The 26,735-nt window shown below is 49.8% G+C and overlaps 1 protein-coding gene across 1 annotated transcript; it reads left to right on the plus strand.

Annotated features, from left to right (window-relative positions):
* The first annotated feature begins 7,612 nt into the window (after positions 1-7,612).
* On the plus strand, positions 7,613-22,958 carry CSRNP1 (cysteine and serine rich nuclear protein 1). Its single transcript, XM_056484657.1, has 5 exons — positions 7,613-7,740; positions 14,784-14,979; positions 17,176-17,435; positions 17,896-18,192; positions 19,145-22,958. The coding sequence occupies exons 2-5, from the start codon at positions 14,808-14,810 to the stop codon at positions 20,114-20,116; spliced, it is 1,701 nt and encodes a 566-aa protein (XP_056340632.1). The 5' UTR covers positions 7,613-7,740; positions 14,784-14,807; the 3' UTR covers positions 20,117-22,958.
* Positions 22,959-26,735: the final 3,777 nt, after the last annotated feature.

Raw genomic sequence — 26,735 nt, forward strand, 5'->3', positions numbered from 1 at the left:
GGTGTCAATCATCCATCCTGTTGTCTTACAGAGGTTTCTACCAACCACAGATGTCACCACAATGCACACATTATGTTAATTACTGTATCTCTAAGTGTGTGTACTATACCTACATCTCCATTTTCACTCTTTGGGGAAAGTTAAGGGGAAGAAGCATAAATGCAGCTCCTCAGTTTTACAGGATGATTGGGGCAAGTGACCTTCATGTGGGGTGGGATGCATCAAACCCCAAATCACCCATCCTGCTGCACTGGGGGCAGGTTATGGTGTGGGGGCTCTCTAAGACCTTTGCAGGGTTAATGGGACACTGTGTGAACCAGAAGGATTTGTCCTCCAGGACTGTGAGCACTGCAGATTTACATGTTCATACCCCTGACAGAGGGTCCCAAAAAGTGAGATGTCCCTTCATGCAGGGACACAGGGCCAGCTCAGCCCAGCACTGCCTGCCAGACGAGACCTGAGGCACACTGCCACCACCACCACGGTGTTTGCCACCCCTTTTGTGGGTTTTAATTCATAGCAAGGAGTGCAATGGCTCAGACAGAGCAGCCCCAGAGGCAGGAGGTCTCTCTGTGCCCAAATTTCTGCCCTTTGCACCCCAGATGAGGTCAGGGGGTGCTGAGATGGAGGGGCACAGCCCCATTCCACACTGGGGCACAGCCCATTCCGCACTGGCTCTGCAGCAGGAATCTCCTCCTGCAGACCCAGCAGCAGCAGCTGAGGGCTGTGGAACCTTTCAGAGCACAGCAGCTGCTGCTCTGGGAAGAGGAGCCAGAGCTGAGCAGCATCTCAAGGTAAGTGCAGAGTGCCAGGGGCCGCTTTGCAGGGAAGCTGGAGAGGAAAACCCAGATCAGTCACAAATTACTAAAGCAAAACTGATGCAGCTGGCTGCAGATGGGAGGAGAGGGGGATGCTCCCAGGTCCTCTGAGGTCAGGCCTCCAGGTTTTGATGCTAATTTCTTTTCTCTGGCAATGAAATTACCAAAGGCTCAATATTTTGTTGTATTCAGTGGGGGTTTTCCCCTGCAGCTTCCACCTTGCAGGGTGGTGCTTGTCCTAGTAGCTGTGTTCAGTAGCTCCTGCAGTGAGGGTTTAGGATTCCTACAGAAATCCCTGAGCTCCTGCATGGGGTGATCCAGAGTCCCCATTTCAAGAGCAGCTTGGCTAGAGCTGGTTTAGTCTCAGCCTCAAAACCTTGGGCCTGGTCAAAGTGGGGGGAAGAGCCAGGATCTTGTCCCCAGGGAACAATGAGAGTTACACTGGGAACACCAAGACCCCTGGACATGGCAGCTCTGTCACCTTGTTGGAGTTAAAGAGCTTTACAGCAGATGAGAATTTGGCTCAGAAGTCCCAGCACTGACCACAAGGACTTTGGGAGCATGACCTGCCACCAAGCCCATACAGAACATGCCAAGACAAATAAGAATTAGCTCTCTGTACTTAATTCCACACAGCTGACCTTTTCAGAGCAAGTTTTTCATGCCACCAGGATCTGACTCTAAAACTCAGTGACCCTGGGCATCCTGCAAGTGTCAGAAGGATGATGACAGCTCACAGATAAAACCAGCACACAAATGTGGACCTGATCTCCTTTTGGCAGCTTCCAGTTTTCATCAAGCACCATCATCTAGAGCTCTGGAGCTCAGGGAAAAGCACTGAAGCATCACCTCTAGCTACTGTGACCACCAAATGCTGCTCCAGCTCTTGGTGATGCAGAAGAAGCTTTTTTTTAGCTGAGAGACTTGCTGTGAGTTTTGTCCATCAATTAAAATATAAAGACACACACAGGTATACATATAACTGCATATATAACTTTTACATGGATTTTACTGCTGTTTCAGTCCAGCCCAAGCATCATAAGAGCTGCTCAGGGAAAGCAATGCCATTGCCCCATACTGTGGGCTTGTGAAAGGAGAAAATTGAGAGAGGAGAGGAGAAAATTGAGCTTTAGTCCTACTGTTATTTTTAATGGATTTGGATCCTGACTTCCCTGCTCTGAAACTCTTTACTCTTAAGGAGCCACTGCAGCCCTGTCTGTGCTGGAGGCTTCACACCAGCGCTCATGGGGACAGGTGTGCAGCACCCAGATGTTCCCATTCACAGTCCAGCCCATTTGCTCTGACTTTGCATCAAAACAGGATCATGCTGAGATCCCAGATTCAACTCATCAGCCTTTGCTGGAGGCAGGGGTAGTAACTTTTTGAGCCAGCTCAGGTATTTCCTCCAGGGCTCGGTCTGTCACATCACTGCAAACACGCCTGCTCTGGATGGGGTTTGCTGGTTAAGAATGGGGTGTGATGAAGGTTTAGGGTGCTTCTGCAAGGAGGGCAGGGGCTGGTTGGGGTCTGCAGGCAAAAGCCAGACAAAGCAAGTGAGGCTGGAGTCGTGATGTTGCCATTCTGAGCCACCAAAGTGACAGGGCAAGGGCTTACCACAGTTCACAGAGAGACTGGCAAGGGTGGGAAATGAATCCTCAGTGGTGTCTGGCCAACCCCATCACCCTACACAGCTCAGGGCCGAGAGCAGCTTCACTGCAAAGTGACAGACAGACAACAAAAATCACTTTTTCTCTCTAAATGCTGCCACCAGCCAGCCCAGCAGAAGTGAAATAACCCTCTCACCCAGTCTCCCCCTGAGTTTATGATAAAGAGCCTTTTGTTGCAATTTAATTTGCAAACTTTCTTTTCTCTGCCATTCTCATGTGCTATGGATCTGGAGACTCATAAGTATTTTTACAAGAAATGCTTTCAGACAAATAAGTCTGGGGAGGTTTGTAATTTCTGTTACCTCATGGTGACTCCATTGATAGACAGCAGCACACCTTGGGAGAATTAGAGAGCATAAAGTAATGGAGGTTTTTGTCCTCTCAAGACAGAGCTGTGAGTGCTGCCTGGCTCACAGCCAACACCACCAATTACCAACCTGGAGCAGGAGACAGGTCCTAGCGCTGAAAAATTGCATTTTTCCAACAGGCCTGCTAATGATGGAGCTGTGCTGTGAGCTAGCATTTCCTCCTGGGCCTGTTAGGCATCCAGGACTGTGCAGGCTTTGGGCCACCTCAATATTGTCCTTTGGGGGGAAAAGGATGGAGTTTGTGTTGCTTCCTCTTGCCTTTGCTGCCACTCACAACTCTTCCCTGGCTTATTTTTACAGAAGCCCTTTCTGCCAGGAGACAGCACAGTCGAGCATAAAGAAGCAATTTCAGAGGCACTGTCATTGGCAATTATGCTTGAAAGCCAGAGATTTAATTATTGTGTGAGAGCAATACCCTTGAAAGAGAAATTGCAGCGGTCCCATCACTCGAGACGTTCCAGCGCTGGAACAGACGACTCACGAAATGTCAAGGAGTGAGAAACGCAGCACTCCTGCTTCCCTCCTCCAAACCCTGTGTGAGGCTCTCTGATGGCACCAAAGTTAACTCTGAGTTCATTGAGGACACAGGTGCCCCACCTGAACCCAGCTGTCTGCATAACCTGGGGTTTTGTTCATATTTATTTTCCTTATTTTCCTTGCCCCCTAACCATTGCTGGTGAGTGGCTGGAGTGATGTGGCACTTTCAGAATTCCCATTTCATGCTTGCAGCCTAAATTAACACTGATTCTCTCAGGGTGATGATTTTTGTGTGTTTGTTGGGACTCTAACAATTATATCAGCGCTCACCAGCAAACAGGTCACATTGTGCATCTCCCTCAAGCTGACAGGGTGCCTGGAGATGTAGGAGAGCACTGAATCACCCTCTCCTGGTCTCTACCAAGGACTGACAGCATGAAGAAAGCACATTTTGATAAATGCATAAATAATTAGCCAGTAGGTCTATAACAGCACAGCACACAGGGCTTTAAATCCTATAGATGTCACAGTCTTAGAGCATCACCTCAGAACAGGAGTGACTTTGCAGATGGTGGAGCTGTGTTGCTGTAAAATCAATGATGACCAGGGTCAGGAGGCAAGCTGGGGACACAGGGGTGATGCTGGACATCTGACTGCTCAAGCTGGGTTGGTTTAGCTACAATTTCTTCTCCCATGTCTCTGTGTTGTCACTCTGAGATGGTACACAACCACAGCCAGATACAGCTGATAAGCTTTTTTAGAACTGCAGTAGGGATGTAGGAAAAAAAAAAATATTTCCAAGCACAGATATTCCTGATTTATCCATCCTTAAGCACATTTTAACCCCAGGAAAAGCCCTTCTCCAGCCGCAGGGCAAGCACAAATCTGGCGGAGAGGAGCCTGACATGCCGAGCCCGTCCAGCTCTCACCTCTTATCTCAGAGCTCGTGTGTCACCCCGAGCCCTCCCGTCCCTGCGCTCGCCCTGCCGCTGCTCCGCGCCAGGCACGCATCCCTGCCGGTCAGCAGGGAATTTCCTCCCGCTGGAGCCCAGCCAGGGAAACCAGCTCCGGGCCCTGCTGCCAGCAGCCCTTGCCAAAGCACAGAGGGCTTTCCTGGGAGCAGGGGCTGCGAGATGCTCTGGCTTGGCGGGGAAAGGAGGATGCTCCTCCAGAGGTGAAAAAAACGCGTTAAAAACCTCACCAAGCCGGCTCAGCCCAAAAAGAAACTGATTTCCCCACCCCCCCACTTCTTTCTCTTGAATTAATTTGTTGGAGGAGTGAGGCTCAAAAAAGAAACAACGAAATACATGTTGAGTCAAACTGAGATGTTTCTTTTAACCTATTTCTTTCAACACAGGAAAACATCTTAGATTGGTTGAGGGCTATTTATCCTCCTGTGTAAGCTTCCAGTTATTGAGATAGTAGTGCTTTTAGGTTGATTTAAAAAAAAAAATAAAAATTGCCACTTGAAAAGTAAGTTTTGTTTCAACTCCCCCTCCTCTTTCACACACACACACAACTATGGGTAGTGTGGAGGCAGAATTGTTCATCGCTTGACTGAATTGCTAAATAATTTCTGCCCTGTGTGGGACTCTTATCTCATAGTGGCTTTACTTCCATTAAAACTAGCAGAAGCAAAAGAGAAAATGGGTAACCTGGGGGTTGCTGCAGCCTTTCCGGCTGTTTTCCAGGATATCCCCTTTCCCCCATACCCTGGGTTTCATGCCAAACTCGGCTCAGGGAGGGCAGCAAGTGGCCCCCCCTTCATCCCACAGGGACAGGTGACATTATAGCCTGATCTGGTCCCACTGAAGCTCTCTGGATCCCCAGGGGCTGTGTGGTGACACCGCCCTGGCGCCAGGAGCCGATTTGGGGCGACTGCAGGGCTGGTGGGGACGGTGTAGCCTGTGAGGCTGAGGAAGTGAGGAGCCAGGGTACAACCTGAACTCGGCCACCCTCGACCCAAACCCCGAGGAGGAAAGCATGACATCTTCCTGTTAGGAAACATTAATCAGGGCCATGTCCAAACATGGTAAGTGAAACCTCGGGGAAACCGCTCCCCTGGCCATGGAGGGCTGTGTGCTGGGACATTCAGGAAGGTCCTTGTGCCTCAAAGACAGGACCCACCCGTCATCAAGGCACCACCTCCAATTATGGATTGCCTCCCTGACATCTGAAGCAAAATCTCAGCTCATCCCTGCCTCTGTACCCAGCTGTTGTTTCACAGGTTCAGGAGGGAGCCACGGGGTGAGCCAGGTAGAGGGTGAAGCACCTGGAGAGGAGAAGAATCAACCAGCAGGAAAATCAGCTTGAGGGTGTTCTCAGCTCACCCTCGCCTTTGCAGAGGTGTTGCTGGGGTGACATTCCCACAGGAATCACTGACACACACTGGGGCAAGACCAGAAGAGAAAATCCTGATGGTACCACTTCCTATGAGACACCTGTATTAAGAAAAAAAAACCAAAAACAAACAAACAAACACACACACACACACACACACACACACACAAAAAAAAAAAAAAAAAAAACCCAAACAAAAAACCAAACAACACCATGAGAGGCATCCCAAGAGGTTAGAAAGTAAAATAATATTCCTGGGAAGAAGTGTCAGCACTCTGGCTTGCAGCATTGTGTGGGCAGCCTCTTGGAGCTGAGGAGCCCACAGTGGAGCACAGGAATAATCCCACACACCCCAATCCAATCCAGCCTCACCCACCTTCTAAAGCAAGGCAAATCCAGCCTTACTCCCAGATCTGGATCTCAACCACCAGGGGCCAAAACCCTTTTTGGGAGCCAATTCTTGCTTGTAGGCCCTGCTTTTGGATTTTAACCCAGTGTGGAGGCCAAGCTTCTCCTGTGGAACTCAAACATTATATAGGGCTCAAATTCCTCGTGGGGGCCACATGCTGCTCGTGGATCCCTAATCCCTGTGGGACCTTGTGGGATCCAAGCCCTTTGAAACAGCTGCATCTGTTCTGGGGTTCAAGTTGTGCCTTTGGGTCCCAAATCCCAGGAAGAGATCCAAGCCATTTGTGGGGTCCAAATCCCTTTCAGAGTCCAAGCCTACTTGTGGGTCCCAAGCTCCTTATGGGACTCAAATCTGTTTGGAGTCCAACCCTTGTATGTGTCACCAACCTTTGCATGGCTCAAAACCCCCTGTGTGACCCAAATGTGTGTCAGAGTCCAGACTTTGCCTGTGGGTATCCAGTCCTTCATGGGCTCCAAAGCCCTTGAAGCACCCAAACCCTTTTTGGGGTTCACACCTGCTTCAGGTTCCCAAGCTCCCTGTGATATTTAACTGCATCCTGGAATCCAAGTTGTGCCTGTGGGTCCCAAATCCCAAACTTTTGCAGGGGGCCCAAACCCTCTAAAAGGTGCAGATTCCTTTCAAGTTCCAAGCCTGCCTGGGGGTCCCCAGCCCCCTGTGGTGTTTGAGTCCATTCTGGGGTCCAGCCTTTGCAATTTAGGTGTTCAACTCCTTGTAAGACCCAAAGCCTCAAATTTGTTTTGAGGCCCAAGTTTTCCCTGTGGATTCACAACCCTTTGTGGGCTCTGATGTCCTTGAAGTAACCAACACCCTCATGTTTTGGGTTCTCCAGACTCCTGTGTGCCCAAATGTGTTTTGGGGTCCATATGGTTCACCAGCTCCTTGTGGGACACAGCTTCCCCATGGGACTCAAATCCATTTCGAGGTTCCCAGCACCCCACACTTGGGGGTCCAAGCAGTACCTGTGGATTCCCAAGCCCCCACAGTATAGAAACCCAAATCCATTTTGGAGTCCCCAGCCCTGTGTGGTACTCAGACCCATTTTGGGGTCCAACATGTCCCTGTGCTCCTCAGCCCTTGTGGGACAGAGCTCCCCCGTGGGACCCGCAGCGGTGCGGGTCCGGAAAGACGCGGGGAGATGTGGAGAGGTCTGGAGGGATGCGGGGCGGTGCGGAACTATGCGGGGCGGTGCGGAGCGATGCGGGGCTGTGCGGAGCGATGCGGGGCTGTGCGGAGCGATGCGGGGCTGTGCGGGGAGATGCGGAGCGGTGCGGGGAGATGCGGAGCGGTGCGCAGCGATGCGGGGCGGTCCGGAACCATGCGGAGTGGTCTGGAGGGATGCAGGGCGGTGCGGGAGATGCGGAGCAGTGCGGGGCGGTCCGGAACCATGCGGGGCGGTGCGGAGCGATGCGGGGCGGTGCCTCCCGCCGCTCCTGACTCAGCGCCCCGCCCGGCGGGGGCAGGAAGCCGGGCGGGCCGGCCGGCCCCGCTCCTGTCACCGCCTGCGTCAGAGCCCGGAGTTTTCCACTGACGGAAAAGGGCAGCGCGGGGCGGCGCAGCCCGGCCCGGCCCCGGCAGCGGAGCGGGAGGCGCCGCGCCAGGCACCGCCGCTGCAGCCGGAGCCGACACCGCCGCCGCCGCAGGTAGGACCGCCGGGGGACCGGGATGGGCACGGGGAGCCGGGATGGGCACGGGGGGAAGCGGCGAGGGGCAGGCTCGCGGTTCCCCAGCGGGGCTGCGGGGTCCGGTGCGGCCGGTGCTGCCCGGCGCGGGGCTCGGCCGCCCGTCCCGGCTCGGGGCCGTCCCGCCGGGCTCCCGGGGGTCGCTGCCGTGCCCGCCGCCCGTCCCGGCGGTCGCGCCGCCCCGGCGCCGTCTGGCCGCGCTGGTTGTGCCCGCGGGCGAGCGGAGCCCGGCGGGGCTGCGGCTGCGGCTGAGCTCCGGGACCCGCTCCGGGCTCCTTGGGGGAAGGGCTGGGGGTCTGCTGCGCCCCCCACCCGCCCCCCGGCACTTTGCTGTGCTGTACGGACACCCGGACGCCTTTATAATATTTATTAGGAGTAGCGCAGAGTTCCCCTCTCACCCGCGCCGCGCTAAGTCCGGGCTCCGCTCCATCCCCGCGGCCGCGGTTACAATTTTTTGATGTTGAGAGAAAGGTTTGGGGGGTGGGGGGAGCCTTGCCGGCTCGCTCTTCCCCAAATCCGCCCGGCTGGGGATGCTTTGCCGTCGCTACAGCAACACCTACCGACGGGCGCACGGAGGGACCGACGGGCGGACAGACGGAGCGGGGCACCCCCCGCCTCCCGAAATAAAACATCGCGGCTTTTACAGCCCACCTAAAAAGAAAAAAAAAAAAGAAAAAAAAAAAAAAAAAAAAAAAAAAAAAAAGGATGCCTCGTCCCCCGCCCCCAACTACTAAGTTTTCTCAGGTTTTTATAATTTTTTTTGCCTGCCCCCCCCACTCCCTCCTCTACCCCCGGCATCCTCAGAAGTGTCTGTCACCTCCGAGTTACATAATGTCGCTGTAGGAAGAGGCTGACACACAGGGACAGCCCTTTCCTAAAGCAGCTCAGCCTTACTAACGCCTGGAATGCCAGCGCCTGGTGGGATGGATGGAGAGAAAACCCTCACGGCCGTTTACAAACCTCGAAGTCACAGAATGAGGGAGTCCTTAAGGCTGGAAAAGCCCTCTAAGATCCCCGAGTCCAACCTTTAACCCAGCACTGCCAGGTTAAGTCTTGTCATTTGTTACCAGGAATTGATTACCAATTATTATTTTATTTTATTACTTTATTTTTTAAATGAAAATGATTTCGGTTTTCCTCTGCTGAGCAGTTTGCAGATGTAGCCGGTCAAGGTGTGTGTGTGTGGGGTGGGGGGCGGGCTTATTTTCAGGATGGTTGGGTTTGTTCTCCTGCCGGAGAGACTCCGCAGCTCCCGGCAAAGGCTTTAATAATTCAGCGCAGGAAATGCGTGCGTATATATAGCAGGGAAGGTAACGCACAGCGTGTACCTACAGGAGGACAAATATGGAAACCTGGTGTGAATTATTCATGAGGTGTGATCAAATAGAGGATTTTCCTAGACAAAGCGCACTTCGCTGTTTTCCTGTTTGTTACAGCACAGTCTGCGCCGAGTACATCCGAACCTCCTTTCATTTTGGGCCGTGTCAGATAACCTTTAGTGTATTTACTGAAAATTCTTACTTGCCTTTCAAGCTGTCAGTAAGAAGTAATGGGTTGGTAGAAAAATCTGACAAGCCTTTATTTTTTTTTTTCTTTGTGGCCTTGAAAAAAAAAAAAATTAAAAAAAATGAGGAGATGGAGTAAACACTTGTGCTGCTCTTTCCGGGGAAGGTGTTTTGCCTGTTTAGGCTCTGACAGGAGCATAAACTCGTGGTGCTACGGACTGATTCATGCTCCCACTCCGCAGCACGACGTACTTTGGGTTTTGCTGTTGCATAGTAGGCAGAGGCTATTTTTAACCGGAGCAAGGTTATGAAACCTTAGACCCAGCTGGGTGAAAATAATCTGGTCTGAACTGGAAAGCACAGCATTATGTGGCTGGGAACACGCGTGGGACTGTCCCCTGGAGGGTCCTGCTGGAATGATCCCGCTCTCCTTGGCTCCAGTCAGCCCCGAAATTGGGAAGTGTTGTCATCGGGAGCCTGTCACGGCGGCACAGGGGAAACCACTTAAGTAAATATGCAAAGAATTAAAATAGTTAAATGATCGAGCAATGAATCAGTGCTGATAGTGTGGCGATTATTAAATAACCCACTGCTGTTAGGCAGCAGATTTCTGGGGCAGCTGAGCGGGAAGCTCAGCTCCGCAGCACTTTCTGGTGATTCTCACACCAAAAGAGATCTCTTCACCCTCAGTGAACGGCAGCGTGCGAACCAACACCAGCCGCAGCAGCTCTGCGAGCTGCCTTCGGAGCCGTACCTGGCTAAAATACGCGGTGGTGTTTTTTAAACTAATATTTACTCCTGCTAGACCTGCACGGGCACTGCGGCTCTGGGGGAGGGAGCGGGAGCCGCTCTGACTCACGGCTCGGCGCGGTCCTGAGCTCGCTCCCGGCGCCGAGCTGGGACGGTGTGCTGGGGACAGTCCAGTTCGGTGTGCTGGGGACAGTCCAGTTCAGTGTGCTGGGGACAGTCCACCCTTGGTGTGCAGGGGACAGTCCAGTTCAGTGTGCTGGGGACAGTCCAGTTTTGGTGTGATGGGGACAGTGCTGGGTGCTCGCTCCCGGTGTGCAGGGGACAATCCACCCTCGGTGTGCTGGGGACAGTCCCCTTGGTGTGCTGGGGACAATCCACCTTGTTGTATGGAATGAGCCCACTTTGTCCTCCTGGCCTGCAGGCAGATGGCTGAGCTTTAAAGGCAGCAAACCAGCTCAAAAAGTCGTTGGAAAACAAATACTTTTAGTGCACTGTGCTGAGTTTTGGGGGGGTCAGAGGGATTGTTGTTTGCTTGGTGCTCCCCAAATCGCTTGGCAAAAGAAACTTTGCTTTCAATGACTCATGCACAGATTCAGGATCCTTCCATTCTTTAGGATGCTCCACTGACATAACCCCCAGTATTTGAAATACTCTTGCTCCTGGGTGTTCTCCTGCAATACCATGGGAATTGTGGCCCGAGCAAAGGCAGCTGCTGGACTCGCTGTGAGGAGTTTCCTTTGCTTTGCTTGCACTGCTGTGATCTCCTGACGCTTCAAAGCACATCTCCAACCCCAAAATGCAACACTGAAACATCTTCTCCTCCTAATTCTGCCCAGAGCCACGATGCCTCTTTGTGCAGTCCCCTGGGCAGTGGACACTGGTTGGGGTTTTTAGTTGCCGTCCTCTGCACTTGGCTAAACAAATGCCAAACCTTCTTAAATCTAAATTACTCGAAATATTTACTGTTGAGACGTCGTCCAAGAGGAGGATAGTTAAAACATTAATTCCTTGCATTCCAGTGTGTTAGGGCTTTACCCTGCAACTTGCTGGGCGCCAGAAATGGGACTTTGCAGATTGGATTCCCTTCCCCCAGCTACACTGCTCCCCTCTGTTCCCCCCACCCAAACTTTAATGCTTTAAGAAAAAAAAAAAAAAAAAAAAAAAAAAGGAGGGAGAGAGAAAGAAAGGAATGCACATCTGGGCTAAATATTTGTTAGAAAGTATTCCCAGGATAGTGGGAGTTCTGGTGCCAGAGAGGAATTCCTGCGGGTTTGATCCATTGCATTATGTGCTTGTTCCAAAAGCTGTTTTCAGTAAAATAGATGAGTAAGAAGTCTTAGCCAAGAACAGAATGTCTTTTTTGGCAACTGAAAGGAAGATAGGATTATTTTATTTCAGGTTATGTAAAAAAAAAAAAAAAAAAAAAAAGAGAGAGAAGGAGAAGGTGGTAAAATCCTGCACTTGGTGGTGCCTGCAGAGATTTGCAATGGCAAACTCAGATATAGATATTTATTTTTTCCACGCTGCTGTGGACATTTTTGGGACTTGCTTGTAAAACACTGCTGTGGGTTTAAGGTTCCTTTTAAAATTACTGCAATTAAAATATCCTCATTGTTTCTGAATGGGCCTCTGGGCTTTTTTGGCTGAGTGGCCAGTGGCCTCGGTGACATGGCTTTAAAGGCAGCATCCAAATTGCTGGTGTGAATTCTGTCTCCACATGCCAGGGTGAGGAGGGGAGCAGAGGATCATCCTGGCTTTGACAGTAAAATGCCCATCTGGAGGATTTTTTGGGGTAGGATAGAAGCAGACACCAATGGGTGCAGCTCCACTCCATCGTTCCTGAGAAGGATTTGAAAACTTGACTTGGAAAACATCACAGCCATAAATCAGCAATGAGGGGGAAGGTGTAACAGGAGAAAATTACTATATTTTGGCTGGTGGGCAGCAGGTTCACCAGCTTTTTCCCATTAGCTGGGAATCCTGTTTGCACAACACCTCCTTTGCATTAACAAAACAATAGGTGACTTGAAGAAGTCAGTGTGCCAAAAGTGGGTTTTTTCCCTATCCATTTGGCTCATTCCCATAGATGGGGAGCTGCACTCACCTCCCTTCATCCTCCTGGCTGGTGATAGTATTTAAAAAATAAATAAATAGAATTGCACCATCTTATGCACAGCTTGCCTTGGCTCTGGCTTGGTGTTTGTGTTAGCTGAGTTTGCTGGCTGGAGGAGAGCTCTCTGCTTTCCCTCTGGGGTTTTTTGGGGGGAAGTGGTGCAGCCCCTGATGGGCTGTTGGGTTGGCAGGTGACCTGCTGCATCTTTGGTCCAGGCCTGGGAGTTATCCCTGTCTCAGCAGCATGACCTTGGCTGCTCCAGCACTCTCTGTTGTCTCCCACAGGACGTGGATGTGGTCAGCACCGCATCTCTGAGGCTGTTTGCTGTTGGACATGTGTCCTACAGGCATTTTAGGGAGCTGGTTCCTCCCTCCCTTGGCATCCCTCACTGTCATCCCTCACTGTCCTCTGGAGCATTCTCTCTGCAGCAGGAACTGATGCTCTTTCAAGCTACATGTGGCATTATTTTTTTGCAAAGTTTTTGCCTGTTCCAGGTGGACAGTGGGGTCTGCAAACCTCTGGCTGCAGCCCAGGCTTTGATTTGTACCCCTGCCATGGATTTGGAGAGTTTCTTTGCTCCTGGTTGTTTCTTAAAGCAAACATGAGACAGAGCAGGAGGCACATGCACAAAAATAACAGAAATTAAATGTTTGTTATTTGCTGTTTTGTGGCCGCCTGTGAGCTCAGCTTGGCCATGGAGCAAGCAGGAAAGGGTTAATCCAGGTGTCGGATAGGACATGTGCTGCTGGGGCTGGAGGGTGGCCAAATCCACCTTCTCTGCATCTATTTTGGAGTAAGGCCAAAAAAACAGCAACCCCTCTGTGGCAAAAGCACCTGCAGCTCCAGGTCTGCTGAGGAGGAGGAGGAGGGACGGAGGGATCACTCCTCCCAGGTTCAGGGGGATGTGCTGGCCCTGTAAGCACGCCTTGCAGCAAATGATTAACTTCTCCAGGCCAGGGAAGTGCTTCGTCCAGGGACTTTTTTGACCTTTTAGGTGACTATTGTCTCCTGGGAGTCTGGTGGTAAACATAATTAGGGAGGGTTGGTGCAGGGCTTGGAAGGAACTGTGCGTGCTCCTGTCCTGCAACGTGATCCTGCTTGGTGCTGTCAGGACACTGAAAATCCCATCATGGGGAGGTTCTGAAACTGGTGTGGTGTCTGTGCTGCCTCCTCAGGTCTGTCAGAAGGGCAGGTTTAGTGTTTTGTTCTGTTTTATTTTTCAGAGACTTAAATTAACTTCAGACATGCAAAGCAGAGTGAGAAAGTGTTCGGGTTGCAAAGAATTAATTTGGCCGGTGGAGAAGTTTTGTGTGATGGGAGGGGATGTGGACTGGGTGTCTGGCACCCCTGTATCTGCACTGTCACCATCCCAGGGCTGCTACCATCCCAGCACTATCCAAATTTAGGGATGCTTTAGCTTTTGTGTATTAGGGGTGGCTGACAGCATCTCCCATTGCTGGGGCTCTCCTCTCCTTGCTGGAGGCAGTTCCTGGGCTGGGGCTGTATTCCCCCACTGTGATTTACAGCCTGGTGGTTTGGGGTCACAGCAAGTCACCCCTGGGGCAGCAGCCTGGCTCTCAGCTCTGGGGATGGCTCACTGGCTCCCAAATCAGCTGGCTTCTGCAGGAGCAGGGGGAGCTGAGGGTGTTGGCAGGGTCTAAAAGGTGGAATGATCCATCAGCAGTGCAGGAGCATCCCAGGATGAGTTGGTGCTGATGTCCATTAGAATCACAGAACATCCTGAGTTGAGGGGACCTACAGGGATCATCAAGTCCTGGCTGTGCACAGGACCACCCCAAGAATCCCACCCTGTCCCTCAGAGCATTGTCCAAACGTACTGCAGCCAAAGCCTGTAGCTTTTGTGGGTTTTTTTATCTCCTGAATTTGCACAAACTTTATAAAAGCAAAGTTTAAAAGATGCAACACAGTTATTTTTGGCTTTCTTTTATTTTTTTTTTTTTCCTTTAAGATGAGCAGGGGCAAAGCATGCAGGAAATTTAGGAATCTAGGCAAGCACAGAGCTCCTTTGTTTTTAATTAGCTGCGTTGTTTTTAATTGCTTCTATGCTTGATACATAACCCAGCCTAAACAAGAATAGCTTATTGAATGGGGGACTGACTATGAAAGGCACCGTGAGGAGAAGGGCTGTTCTTCACAGTTGATATATTTGTATTTCAGTGCTTCATTTAATAAGTCTGTTTCCCCGGGGGGCTGTAGCAAGTAAATCATGCCAACAGATTGTTTTCTGCAAACTGGCTTATTTTTGTAATTAGCAAGACGTTAAAGCTGTAACTGCATAGAAAGCGATCTGGGTGAGGAGTGAACATAAAAGAATTAGTAAGCAAAATGTAATACTTACTGTTTGATGACATTTGTGTTGATTGGATTGGTTTCTGGACAGTTTGTTGTCTGGGATAGTTTGTTCTCCAGTGTTGTAAAATGGGAGAGAAATTCACAGGTGTGCAGTGACTGTAGTAGGATGAGGTGATTTAGGGACAGCACTTTTTGGGAATCACATCTGCATGGCCGAGTGGATCTGATGGTGAAGCCTTGCTGAGGTTTCAGCTGTCCTGCTCCTCACCAGAAACTGACAGGATTTCCCTGGCTTCATGTTGCTTTTCTCCTTTGCTTTCCAGTTATATGACAAAAACGGCGTCACCATGAGCGGAGTGTTGAAAAGGAAGTACGAAGAGCTGGGGGATGACAGCACCTACTGCTCCTCCTCCTCCTGCTCCCCCCTCTCCTCCTCAGCATCCTCAGGCTGGGACACTGATGAGGAGAATTCCCGTGGAGAGCCCAAGCCCAGCTCTGCCTTAATTTCCAGCTTCACCCGTGAGTACCTCTGGCTTTCCCAGGATCAGCTGTGCCTGTGCGTGGGGTTTTTGTAGGGTGGTGGTGGGTCATGGCCCCACAGAGACCCCCTTGGGGCACACCTTTATGGGTAGAAGTGGCTGTGGTGCCAGCTGCCTCTCATGACACTGATTTGTAATCATCCAGCCTCCTCACAGCCCTTTCATTCCAGTATTTATTATTCCTTTGGAACAGTTTTGCTGAAGTCCAGGTTTCCAAGAATGGAAACCCAAGGATGGGTGTGCAGAGGCATGTGGGTGCTTCCCAGCCTGTGCTGCAGGACCATCCCACCAACCCTCAATGCCCTGTCAAGCTGTTTCACAGGCAAAACCTAATCAGACAGTGAAGGCCTGTAATGCTGTTTTTTAAAAATGATTAACCAGTAGTGTAATTACCATTTCAGAACTTGTTTCCCACGTAAATTGGGTACTTTGCCAAAGAACATGACACGTTTGACATTGCCTCTGCTGCTAGTACAGATAAAAGCTATTTTGTTTTCCCAGCAATATAAGTTTTGAGAGCTTTTAGGAAAACACACAGAAGGCAGTGTTGTAAAGCCCTTTATCTGCTGTGTGAAGGGAAAAATAAAAAGTACAATAGAGGAACATCTTCATGGAGGAGAAATATTCCAACCTAGTAAATTATACTGAACACCCACTGTATATAGCAGTTAAGGTCCACTTAGCAGACATACACAAACACACAGTGGTCTGAAAAGGCTTTAGAAGTCTTGTAATAATAAAGAGTCTCATTCTTGCTTGTCTTCCCAGGTTTTGTGACAAAACAATGAACTTTTTGTATTCTCTGGCTCAATTGGAAAAGGGTCAGGAATGGGAAAACAATTTCAGAGGAGGGGTGCAGGGAGAGGCAAATGCCAAAGTGCAGCAGCTCGGCCCATAGATGATTGTGGTGGCTGACTTGCCTTCTGATAAAGAGCTCATGTTTTAGGAGATTGAGTCAAGGTTATTGTGAAAATGCAACTCACAGTGCAAAGATATGATCAGAGTGACTGCAGGGCCCAGTGTGAACCCCCAGCTATTGAGCAGAAGCTGCTGACACAGCTGGGTGAACACTTCTTTTTTCTCTTTTTTTTTTTTTTTTTTTTTTCCACATGAAACCGAAACACGATATTTTGGCAAGTGAGACCTGTGAAATGTGGGTGCAGTTAACTGTCCAGTCTTGCCCTTTCTCAGCCTTTGGGGCCCACCAAACCAGCCAAGCCCCTTAGGTTGTTGTCTTTTCCTTGGGTGCCACTGTAAGGCTGCTTGTGTGCAAAGCTAGATCCCAGCTCTGCAGCAGTCACCCATCCTTTTTGGGTTATTTTCTTCCATGGAGGCAACCAAAGCACCCATGCCACCAGCAGAGAATGGGACCAGAATTCCCTCCCCACCACAGATTTGGGTGTAGCTGGCTCTTATTCCTGCCACACTCATGGGAACTCACTGACTCTGAACCTGCCCTGACTAATTAGTCCCCCTCCATCTTCTGTGTTTGCACGTGCAGATGTGCAGGGCCAGCTATCTCTGGAGAGGCTCTGCTGCAAGTGATGTGTAGCATGTTTCAGCAGTTTAAGATAAACCAGAGTCATGTTTACCCGGGGATCACCTGCACAAAGATTAACATCTTTGCAGCTGCTCTCAAATGAGTCTCTTGAGAATAAACCATAGATTCAGAGTTCCTCCCAGTGGATGGCGAAAGGAAGTACCAGAAAAAGCAGCTAGTGGGCTATTTTCTGCACTGAAGCACTGGGAATGCCCATGCCACAGTATCCCAGGAGCAGGCCAGGGGCTCCTGAGCGTGGGGCAGAGTGGATTTAGAGAGACAGATGTGTAGGATGGCTGGTGGCTTGTTCCTTATGCTCTGCCACACGTGAAGAATAAGCAGATGGATGTTCCTGGGGGAAGTCAAGTGGGAAGGAGAAGAAGAGCCACCTCATAGGGTGAATCTCATGGGTGACTCCGCTGCAGCAGGGCTTGGCTAAGCTGCCTCTCCATCCTTATCCCCCCTCTGAAGTGTTAGCTCCTAAAACACCACCAAGCACTGTTGTGCCCTTGTCCCATTGCGTCCCTGCTGAGACAGTAATTGCAAGTCCTGCCTGTTGGTAATATTTCTATTCCATCTGCAGCATGGCAGCATTGGCTTAGTGCTTTTCCTTTTCTTTAATTCTCCCCTTTTCAGCCACGTCAATCCTGAAGAAATCCAAGCGACTGAAGAAGAACAATGTGGAGTTTGACCGGGTCACTGTGTTTTACTTCCCACGCTGCCAGGGCTTCACGAGCGTGCCTAGCCGTGGGGGCTGTACCCTGGGCATGGTGAGCAAACACAGCTCCTCCCGCCAGTTCACGCTGGCAGAGTTTTCAAAGGAGCAGGAAAACGTCCGGCGGGGCAAACTCGAAGAGAAATTGAAAGAGGAGAAGTTGGAAGCGTTGAAATGGAAAGTGAGTTAGGGGCATGGGGCTGGGTTGATGGGGAGCTGGTGGATGTTGTTAGTTAATTGGCCAGTTTTTAATAAGAGCCTCTGAGACCTGGGGGCATCAATCCTTAGCTCTCAGTTTGAGTCTCCAAACAACACAGGCTCCAGTGGGGGATTTTCATTTAGTTCTCTGTCTTTGAAAAGTGAGAAGACACAAAAGACATTTTTGCTCTTTTGGTGGTACCACTCTGTCCCGGGATCTACTTGAGACTCTTCTTGGCATCTCCCAAAGTATTTTAATTTCTGATTTAGATACCTGATATCCCAGGACACATCCCCAGTCAGGTGTCAGGCCTTTGTGGGCTCTAGAGCTGATCCTGAGGTTGGGGGGAGAGGTCATTCCTTTCTTATTTCCCTTCATCTGGGGCTTCCACTGGCTCTGAGTGCCAAACAAGCCCCTAACTCCGTCCATTCTGTGCCCTCAGCTCACCATGAACGGCACCAAGGAGTCGGAGGAGGCCAACCAGCTGACCATCGAGGACATCTCCGACGACGACATCGACGTCAGCAGCGCGGACCTGGAGGACGGCTTCTTCCTGCAGCCCTACCCCGCCAAGAAGAGGCGCGCGCTGCTCAAGGCCGTGGGCGTGAAGAAGATCGACAAGGAGGAGAAGCGGGAGCTGCACAGCATCCGCCTGTCGCGGGAGGACTGCGGCTGCGACTGCCGCGAGGTCTGCGACCCCGAGACCTGCAGCTGCAGCCTGGCGGGCATTAAGTGCCAGGTACAGCCTCAGCCCTGGGCACGGCGGGTGGCAGTGAGCTGGGCAGAGGTGGGGCAGCCTTTAAAGCCATCTGTGCTTGGAGGTGGGGAAAGCTCTGGGAGCATCCCTCAGGCTGCAGGGCACACGCTGCTCCAAAGCGTCCTCTTCCCAAATCACACCTGCAGCCATTCCCACACTGTCAGTGCCTGCAGTGAGAATGTCCCCGCTGTACATCCCCACGAGACCCATACCTGCTTAACCTCCTCTTGGAGGTTGGAATGTCTGCAAGGAAAAGCTCCTTGCTCCTCACACGAGGCTGCGCTTTCTCCCCCTCCCCCAGGTTTTATTTTTAATTCTTTTTTCTTTTGGCGTGTGTCACAAATCCCAGTGCGCTCGGGCGAACGTGGGAGTGTCAGCTGAGCACCAGCCCACAGCGAGCTGTGCAGGCCACCTGCACAGTGGGATAATCCCCCTGTGTTCCAGCACTGACTTACATTTTTCAGGGTGTTTTTTGCTGGTGCCTGCCCAGCTGTATTTGGGGAGCCTCAGTCCCTATTCTGGGCGCCGCTCACTCCCTCGGTGCCGTGTTTGGAGGCTGGGGGTGGCGGAGGTGGGTGCACAGGGTGCTCCATGTGTGTGTTACAGCCCCCCTCTAGTGGCTGCTGCAGATCAGATAGTGAAGTCATTCAATAGCAGTAAAGAAACAGCTCACTTTTGCCCCATTTGTTCTCCGTTTGGACCATTATATTTTGCTGTTTTGTTTTTTTTTTTTTTGGCATCTTTAATTTTCCTCACTTTTACTGAAATCCGACTTTTATGACACCTCTTCAAAAGAGCAGGGTGTCATTTTTTTTCTTTCTGCTTTTAAACCCCTCAGCTGTTACTTGGTTTCTCAGGGCAGACAAGTCACAGTTTTGGTTTTATGCCACTGAGTCCAATCCTAACCCTGCCCCTGTGCTTCTCCCTGTGCCAGATGGATCACACCTCCTTCCCCTGCGGCTGCACCAAGGACGGCTGTGGCAACACCGAGGGCAGGATCGAGTTCAACCAGGCCCGCGTGCAGACGCATTTCATCCACACCATCATGAAGCTGGAGCTGGAGAAGCAGCAGCAGAGCAGCGAGAAGGCGGCCGAGGCTGAGCCCCCCTTCCGGGAGCGGCTCCCTGCGCTGGGGAAGGGCTCGCTGGAGGAGCGCGCGGTGCCGCTGGCACCCGCCTTCCAGTTCAGCCCCGAGCTGGAGGCCCTGGGGGAGAACAGCTGCAGCAGCGACATGACAGACTCCTCCATCTCCTCCCACCCCAGCGAGGACCTGGAGGAGCCCTACGAGAGCCTCCCCTCCGACAAGTCCCAGTCGGACGTGGACGACGACGGCTTGGCGCGCATCCTCCACTTCAACGACTCGGACGCCGAGGAGGAGAGCGGGCGTGGCCAGGACGAGCTGGGCTGCTTCCACCCCTCCGACTTCTTCATCGAGGAGCACGGCAGCGAGGCCAGGCCTGTGCCTGGCCACTTGTCCCACCTCTCGGAGTGCCTGGATGAGAACGCCAACCAGGACAGCGGGGGCTTGCTGGAGGACGCAGCCCACGCGAGGTGCGAGGGGCTGTCCTGCTGCGCCTCCTCCTCCACTGAGCCCTGCTCCAAGAGCTACGCCGACCTCAGCCTTTCCTCCGATTCCTTGGATTTCTTCCAGTCCTTCTCAGACTATAACTTGGGACCCCTTTATAACTCCTTAAAGGAGTATGAGAACCTGGATAACTTCTCAGCGTTACAGTTTCAGTTGCCTAATTTCCCTGGCTTCCCGCAAGCCGGAGATCAGGGCTCCTGTTTCTTGGAGTCCCTCATTGGTTTGTCCGAATCCGTCCCTGAAACCCCAGCCCCTTTCACAGACAATCAGCTTTTGGAGGATGCCATCAAGTCATCACTGATGGAGACAGTGAAAGTGTGAAACACCCATGTGGCTCAGGCAAGGACTGATGCCGAAAGGAAAACAGAAACAGTCGGACAGGCAAACTTTCACCGAAAGGATGGTGTGCTACTCAAATATAAGGAGGAAAAAACAGCAACAGCAGAAGACTTTCTAAGCAAATTAACTATTTTTGGTCTTTATAGAACGTGGACGTTTTGACATACTGCAGCTACAATCAGTTCTCTCGCTGTTTGTGCAAAAATTTCTAAACTTTCATGACGGGGTGGGGAAGGGAGGGAGGGAGAAAGACTTTCACATGAGAATTCCCTTGTGTTTTGTATCAAAAGACCTGTTGAGAAATACTCCTCACAAACGTTGCCAGTCGTCCATACAGCCCCTTCTAGAAACGTTTCAGCGTTGCAGGAACTTTCTAAGGCAACTTTTTGAAGCTGTATTTATTGTGAAAATTTGTGGTTTGCGTAAGAGTTGGCCCAACACGCTCTTACGTTTAAATCTGACGAGGTTTACAGAAGAGATCCATACACTATATACATAATCATTCTTCATCTATTTATTGCAAATTCCAGAATTTAACTAGCCACTGAAGCTTGAACTAGCATGAAACCTTATTTAAATTGGTAATACCTCAGATGTATTATGTGTACAATCATATTTTTTTGCATAATATATCTGTATTTATTTATTTTCTACCTGTAGTACGTGAATAGCACTGTGGTTTGTCGATGACCTGGAAGGGCAATAAGGTCTTCAAGAGGAAGATGACCCTGGTTTTTCTGAATGATGTTGGCTGTTTGGTCTTCACTTCACATTTCTAAAAGCCCTGAACAGAAGTGGTGTGGGAGGGGAGGGACAAGGGAAGAGTTCATGCAACATCCCTTGGTTTCTCCCAGCCTTGTAGACATGGGGATGGTGTCTGGTCTCCATAATGTCACTGTGGAGAGCAAAGCAAGCAAAACCTTCAACTATTTAAGAAGTAACATTAATACTAGCTCGAAACAAAACCCAACCCCTTTCTGTAAATTATTTTATAATTTATTTAATTTCCTAAGGATTTGGCCATGAGATCTTTCCCCATCAGTCATGGTGCCTGAAAATGCAGAGGAACCGTCAGCAAAGGTGGGGAGGTGTAACCATAAGGACCTTGGCAGCCCTCGTGGGGGCTTTGGGAGAGCAAAGCCAAAACAGCAACACTGCTCAAGCTCCTCAGCAAGTGCTCCTTAGGACTGCCCAGCACCGAGGATGTCACAGCTCCAGAATCCAGTGGGTCACACTGGTTGTACTGTGTTTTTGTATAGGTGAATCAAGTAATTCAAGCAAAACAGATGGATATGAAGTCTATTGGGTTTTTTATCCTGTGAGTGCAGTTTCTGAAGACCTGAAGATCAAGCTGAAGGCTTTTGGTTTTTGAAATGAGATCAATCTTTGTGTTTAGGAAGGATACTGGAGGCTGCCTTGGCCTTTTGCTGTTTAAGTCAGTCTGAGAGCATGACACTGTTTGGCCACAAGATGTGACTGGACTAAAATATCTGTGCATCAGTGATACACTAAGTGCCTACACCAGTGGTATGGAAAGAGCAAAACGGATTTGAAACCTACTGGCTTTAATTTCCCTCTTGGAAAATTTGGTGATGGGAGTGATTCTGGCATTACCAGCACGGGAGGAGGAGACAGTTCTGGTGTCCCAGCCCCGCTGCCCTGGGAGCAGCTGGAGGGAACTTCTGGTGGTGCAGAGACACACAGACAAGGGAAACAGCCCCAAAACACGGCTTTGAGGATTTTCCTATTGGCTGAACTGTTTCTATCCCCAACCACAGGGATGGTGCTCTTGGATACCTGCTCATTGGCAGGTGCCTCACTGCAAACCTGCCGGCAATTTAGAAAACTTCTGGCGTACGAAACGTGGGTTGCTTGGGGTTTTTTAAAAAATCCTTATTACTGCTATTTAATTGTACATCTTCTCTGGTATTGAGCCAGTCAACTTGGAAGTGGAGCTGACCCCCCCACGGCCACGAGCAGGTGCTGAGGGGCCCTGGGGGGGAGGGCAGCTGTAGGAATACTACTGGCACATGGAGGATTTCCTGGATATATCTATTATTATTATTATTATTGTTATTATTATTATTATTATTTTTATTTTTCATTGTTGTCGTTGTTTTCCCTTAGACTGAAAAATCCCCCTTTTGGTTATCTCCTAGGTGGTAGTTCCTTATCCTTCAGACTGCATCAAAGATACTGACAGCTGAAAGTCTGGTAGTTCTGTATTTATTGGCACTAATATATTTTGTAACATTCCTAGGTTTCTCTTCATATATATATATTTATATATAAAATATATGCCTATATTTTATATATATGTATATGTATACACACATTGTTTTTTTTAAATGAATGATTGGGATTGACTCCTGCCTTTGTGGATTTTTTTTTTCAATAATTTATTCTTTTTATTTGTGTTGGTGCCAAAAAAGAAGAAAAAAGATTTTTTTTTTTCTCTTTTTTTTTCCCCTAGGGCACTGAATTGTAAATATATAATTTTTTTTTTCTTCTTGGTATCTGTGTAAAAAGTTGCCTGTTAAACAGTTTAAAAACTGGGTATTTATTGACACAATCTGTAATTATCTAATGTATTGGTTGAAACACTTTGGTTTCAACATAGCTTTATTTTAGCTTTCTTTGTGTATATATTGTGATTATGTTGCTTAAAGGTACAAGTTAAAAAAAAAAAAGCTTTATTTTTACCTTATCCATTTGCATTTGTTTATAAAAAAGCATATTTGTCTACAGCTGCTGTCTCTCATTTCATCAAAGCAATATGAAGAAATTTCCATTACACTTTCAATAAAAGAATTTTGTTTGAATATGGCAGTGTCTGCACTAATGTCCTTTGTGTGACACAGAAACCTTTTCTCTTTTCCCTAAATAAAGTAAAAATCAGTGCATGGGATGTGTTTTTCCCAAACTTTTTGGGATTATGGATGGTGGCTGCGTGTCTCTAAGGGATGATGGAATAGACAACAGTCATGATGGCATGCACATCACCAAGGAGAAATCTTGGGAAACCCTGGAAACCACTTTCCCTCCTGGGTACAAACCATTTCTCATTGCCCCATGGTTCCCCTGGGACCTGGAAGGATGCAGCTGGGCAGAAACCTCACCATGGTCCTGTGCCCCAGGGGAAAAACAGAAAAAATACTCTTGGTCATGGCAACAGCACGGAAAGAGGAGAGGAGCATGTGAAGCAGCCCATGGTACAAAGGAAAAAAGATGAATAAATCCCAGGAATCTAGATGGGGAAAAGCACACCTCTCCCATGGGTCTGTGGCTGTCAGCACAGGCATAAATCATAACCACTGCCATTGACCTGAAAGGAAGGGAAATTGGCCAAAGAATGCCATTGTCTAGTTTTCCATTGGGAATCCATTTTTCAAGGTTGCCATCTGCCCCCAGAGCAGAGAATCTCAATTAATTGAATAAACTATTTGTTACAAATTATTTGCTGAGCTGTAAAAGCAGAAATACTGAAAAGAGGCTCATCCATGGAGGCTCTGTAACACACGGTGAAGCTCAGCCCCTTTATTCACTCAGAGGGATGTGTTTGGTTGTGTTTTTTTTTTTTTTTCTTTTATGGGCTTTATGTCTGTAATTCCCTCTTATATTAACTATTTTCTGACTGGGAGTGGAGTAGTCCCCAGCATGCAGCTCCAGCTGCAGCACTGGTGGGATTTTGGCTCACGGTGATGACTTTGTGGCACAAGACATCACCAGGGGACCCATCACCCCCAAGGGACAATGCTGAAACAACCCCAAGCTGCTGCATCCCATCAACCAGCCCCACAGGCATCCCCATGGGGAATCACAGAATCCTAGAATGCTTTGTGTTGGAAGGGATTATATTAAAGTTGAACCCCTCTCCTGATGCCTTTCACTCTTGCTCTAAGCCTCATCCAGCGTGGCTTTGAACATTTCCAGGGATGGGGCATTCACAGCTTCTCTGGGAAAACTGTGCCAGGGCCTCACCACTCTCAGAGTAATTAATTTTCTCCCAATATCTAATGTAAACTTGCCCTCTGTCAGTTTAAAGCCAGCTTCCCTGTCCTATCACTCCGTGCCCTTGTCCAAAGTCCCTCTCCAGCTCCTTTAGGCTGCTTTGGATGCAGCCCAAAATGTGGCTGCCAGTGCACATTGCCAGATTGTGTCCAGCCTTTCATCAATCAGCACCCCCAAGTCCTTCTCCCCAGGGCTGCTCATTCTCCACCAAATCTATGTTTGTGTTTGGGATTGCCCTGACCCAAGTGCAGGACCTTGGGGTTTTGTTCCCATCCCATAACAGTGACTGACTAAAACTGAAATGGGAACATGCCAATAATTGGTTCTGCAGTGCCCATTCCCTGGGAAAGCCAAGCTGACCTCCAGGCCTGAGTTAAAGCCTCAGCTCTGGCAAACTTCTGCTAAATTCCATGGAAAATGCTCTTGGATGGGCAGGGGAAGAGGCTGTTGTCTCAAAGCCCCGGGAATGCATCACTAGGATGCTTTTATTGCCTCTGCAGAAGATCTGACACCATGTGCAGTGTCACACAGCTCAGACACGCTTTACAAACCTGCCCTTTTCCTTCTACCAGCCAGACAAGTGACAAAAAAAGACTTTCCCCCAAATCTCCTGCCTCCAAGGCAAGCACAAGACCCTTTGGATGCCCTCAGAGCTGCAGAGCCAACACCCCAGCCCTCACCCTGCCCTGCAGCTCCCGGCTTGTTTGGTTTGGAGTTTTTTTATTATTTATTTTCCTCTGACGGAGTTAAAGTCCATCCTATCCGTCACTTTACAGCTGTTGCTGACGAGAAAAGTCCTGGGGACTGTGATTCCCGCACGGCGCCAGGTCTGGAGTCACCGAGCCCGGCGTCACAGCCTGTCCCCGTCCCCGGGTCGCCAGTGACTCATCCCTTTTCCGGACCGAGGAAGGACACGATGCTTTCTGCTCTGCTGGCGGCACACACAGCCCCAGCCGCGCTGGAGCGAGAGCGAGAAAAAGGAAATAGATGGGAATAAAGAGAGAGGGTGTTGGGAAGGATCAGGAGTCGACAGGAAAGTCTCACAGATAGGTGTGCATAACAGAAAGATCTTGGAATGTAGAATCTGAAGAAGGAATTGAAATGATAGCAAGTTTTGATGCAGAAGTTTTGCTGGGTAACTAAGAAGGCAAAGAGCAAGTGAGTTAGAAGGGGCTTTTATGACTCTGAGCAAAGCATAAACCCACCTCAAACAAAAGATGTTTTTACCAAGCAAAAAGATTTTCACAAACAAAAATGCCATGTTTCAAGTAGAGAAAGTATCTCAGAATTTTCCACGGCAAGAATACTGAAAAACATCTTCTAGCTTAAACTGTAACATACCATCCTTTTGTGATTGGAAAATCGTAACATGAATATGGTGATGTTAGTAAGTATGATAGGCTATAGGTAATAGTAAAGGTATTGATTGGTTGTCGTTTATTAAGATGCTCTGTAATGAAAAGTATATAATGCATTGTAACCAGAACCAGAAGAAGGTTTCGGACGAACCCACAGCGGAGGGCTGGGCTATTGTTACCACGACCCGTGAATTGCTGCATCATTTGGATACAATAAACAGCATTTTAAAGAGCCCACTGGAGTTCCCCATCCCTCGTTTTAGGCTCTTCCAGGTGGTGAAGCCCTAAGCGAGGTGGGCAGAGCACAGACGGGTTTATCTGGGCTCGGTGAACCGGCAGGGATGCGGGAGGAGCAGCACTCCGGTGCCAGGGGGGCTGGCAGTGCCAGCTGGTGTCCCCGGGCTGGGAGGGGTCAGTGTGCAGGCAGCTGGATGGTTTCACCCTGCCAAGGACGGGAAAGTCGTGCCTTGCAGCTGCTTTAACCCTTCCGAGGCGCAGCTCTGTAAAAGCAGAGTGGGCACGGATTTACCAGAGGTTCCGTCTCCAACCAGCCTGGAAACTCCTGCAGGGCTTCTCTGGCCTCACCCTTCAAGGGAAACATAAACTCCTCTGCTTCCAGTAAATGTGCTGCTTCCAGACACGAGGATGCCCCGAGAGCTGGAGCCCCTCCACTCTGGAGCCAGGCTGGGAGAGCTGGGGGTGCTCACCTGGAGAAGGGAAGGCTCCAGGGAGAGCTCAGAGCTGCTTCCAGAGCCTAAAGGGACTCCAGGAGAGCTGGAGAGGGACTGGGGACAAGAGCATGGAGTGATGGGACAAGGGGAATGGCTTTAAAATGAAAAAGGAGAATGGCTTTCGGCAGAAAGAGGGAAGGCTTGGATTACATAGCAGGAGGAAATTCTTCCCTGGGAGGGTAGTGAGACACTGCCCAGAGCAGTTCTGGATTCCCCATCCCTGGAAGTGTCCAAGGCCAGATTGGACAAACGTCTGATCAGCCTGGTCTAGTGGAAGGCATCCCTGCTCATGGCAGGGAGTGGCAACAGGATGATTTTTAAGGTCCCTTTCAGCCCAAACCAGGAGATGATTCTATGATTCTCCTTCACAGCTACAACCATTAGGAATTTTCAGGGCTGCTTAATCCACACACTCCCATCAGCCTGGGTCACCCCTCCCAGCCTGCTGCTGAATAAATGGCAGTATTGCCATCTACTGGGCAGTGCCTCCTTCTCCCAGCC

Source organism: Oenanthe melanoleuca, chromosome 2, assembly GCF_029582105.1.
Source record: "Oenanthe melanoleuca isolate GR-GAL-2019-014 chromosome 2, OMel1.0, whole genome shotgun sequence".
Lineage (NCBI taxonomy): Eukaryota > Metazoa > Chordata > Aves > Passeriformes > Muscicapidae > Oenanthe > Oenanthe melanoleuca.

Bases quoted from the DNA above. Each gene is read 5' to 3' on its own strand.
- CSRNP1 (XM_056484657.1), top strand. From the start codon at position 14,808: ATGAGCGGAGTGTTGAAAAGGAAGTACGAAGAGCTGGGGGATGACAGC. The intron at 14,980-17,175 runs GTGAGTACCTCT...TCCCCTTTTCAG, and splicing joins CTTAATTTCCAGCTTCACCC to CCACGTCAATCCTGAAGAAA. The intron at 17,436-17,895 runs GTGAGTTAGGGG...CTGTGCCCTCAG, and splicing joins TGGAAGCGTTGAAATGGAAA to CTCACCATGAACGGCACCAA.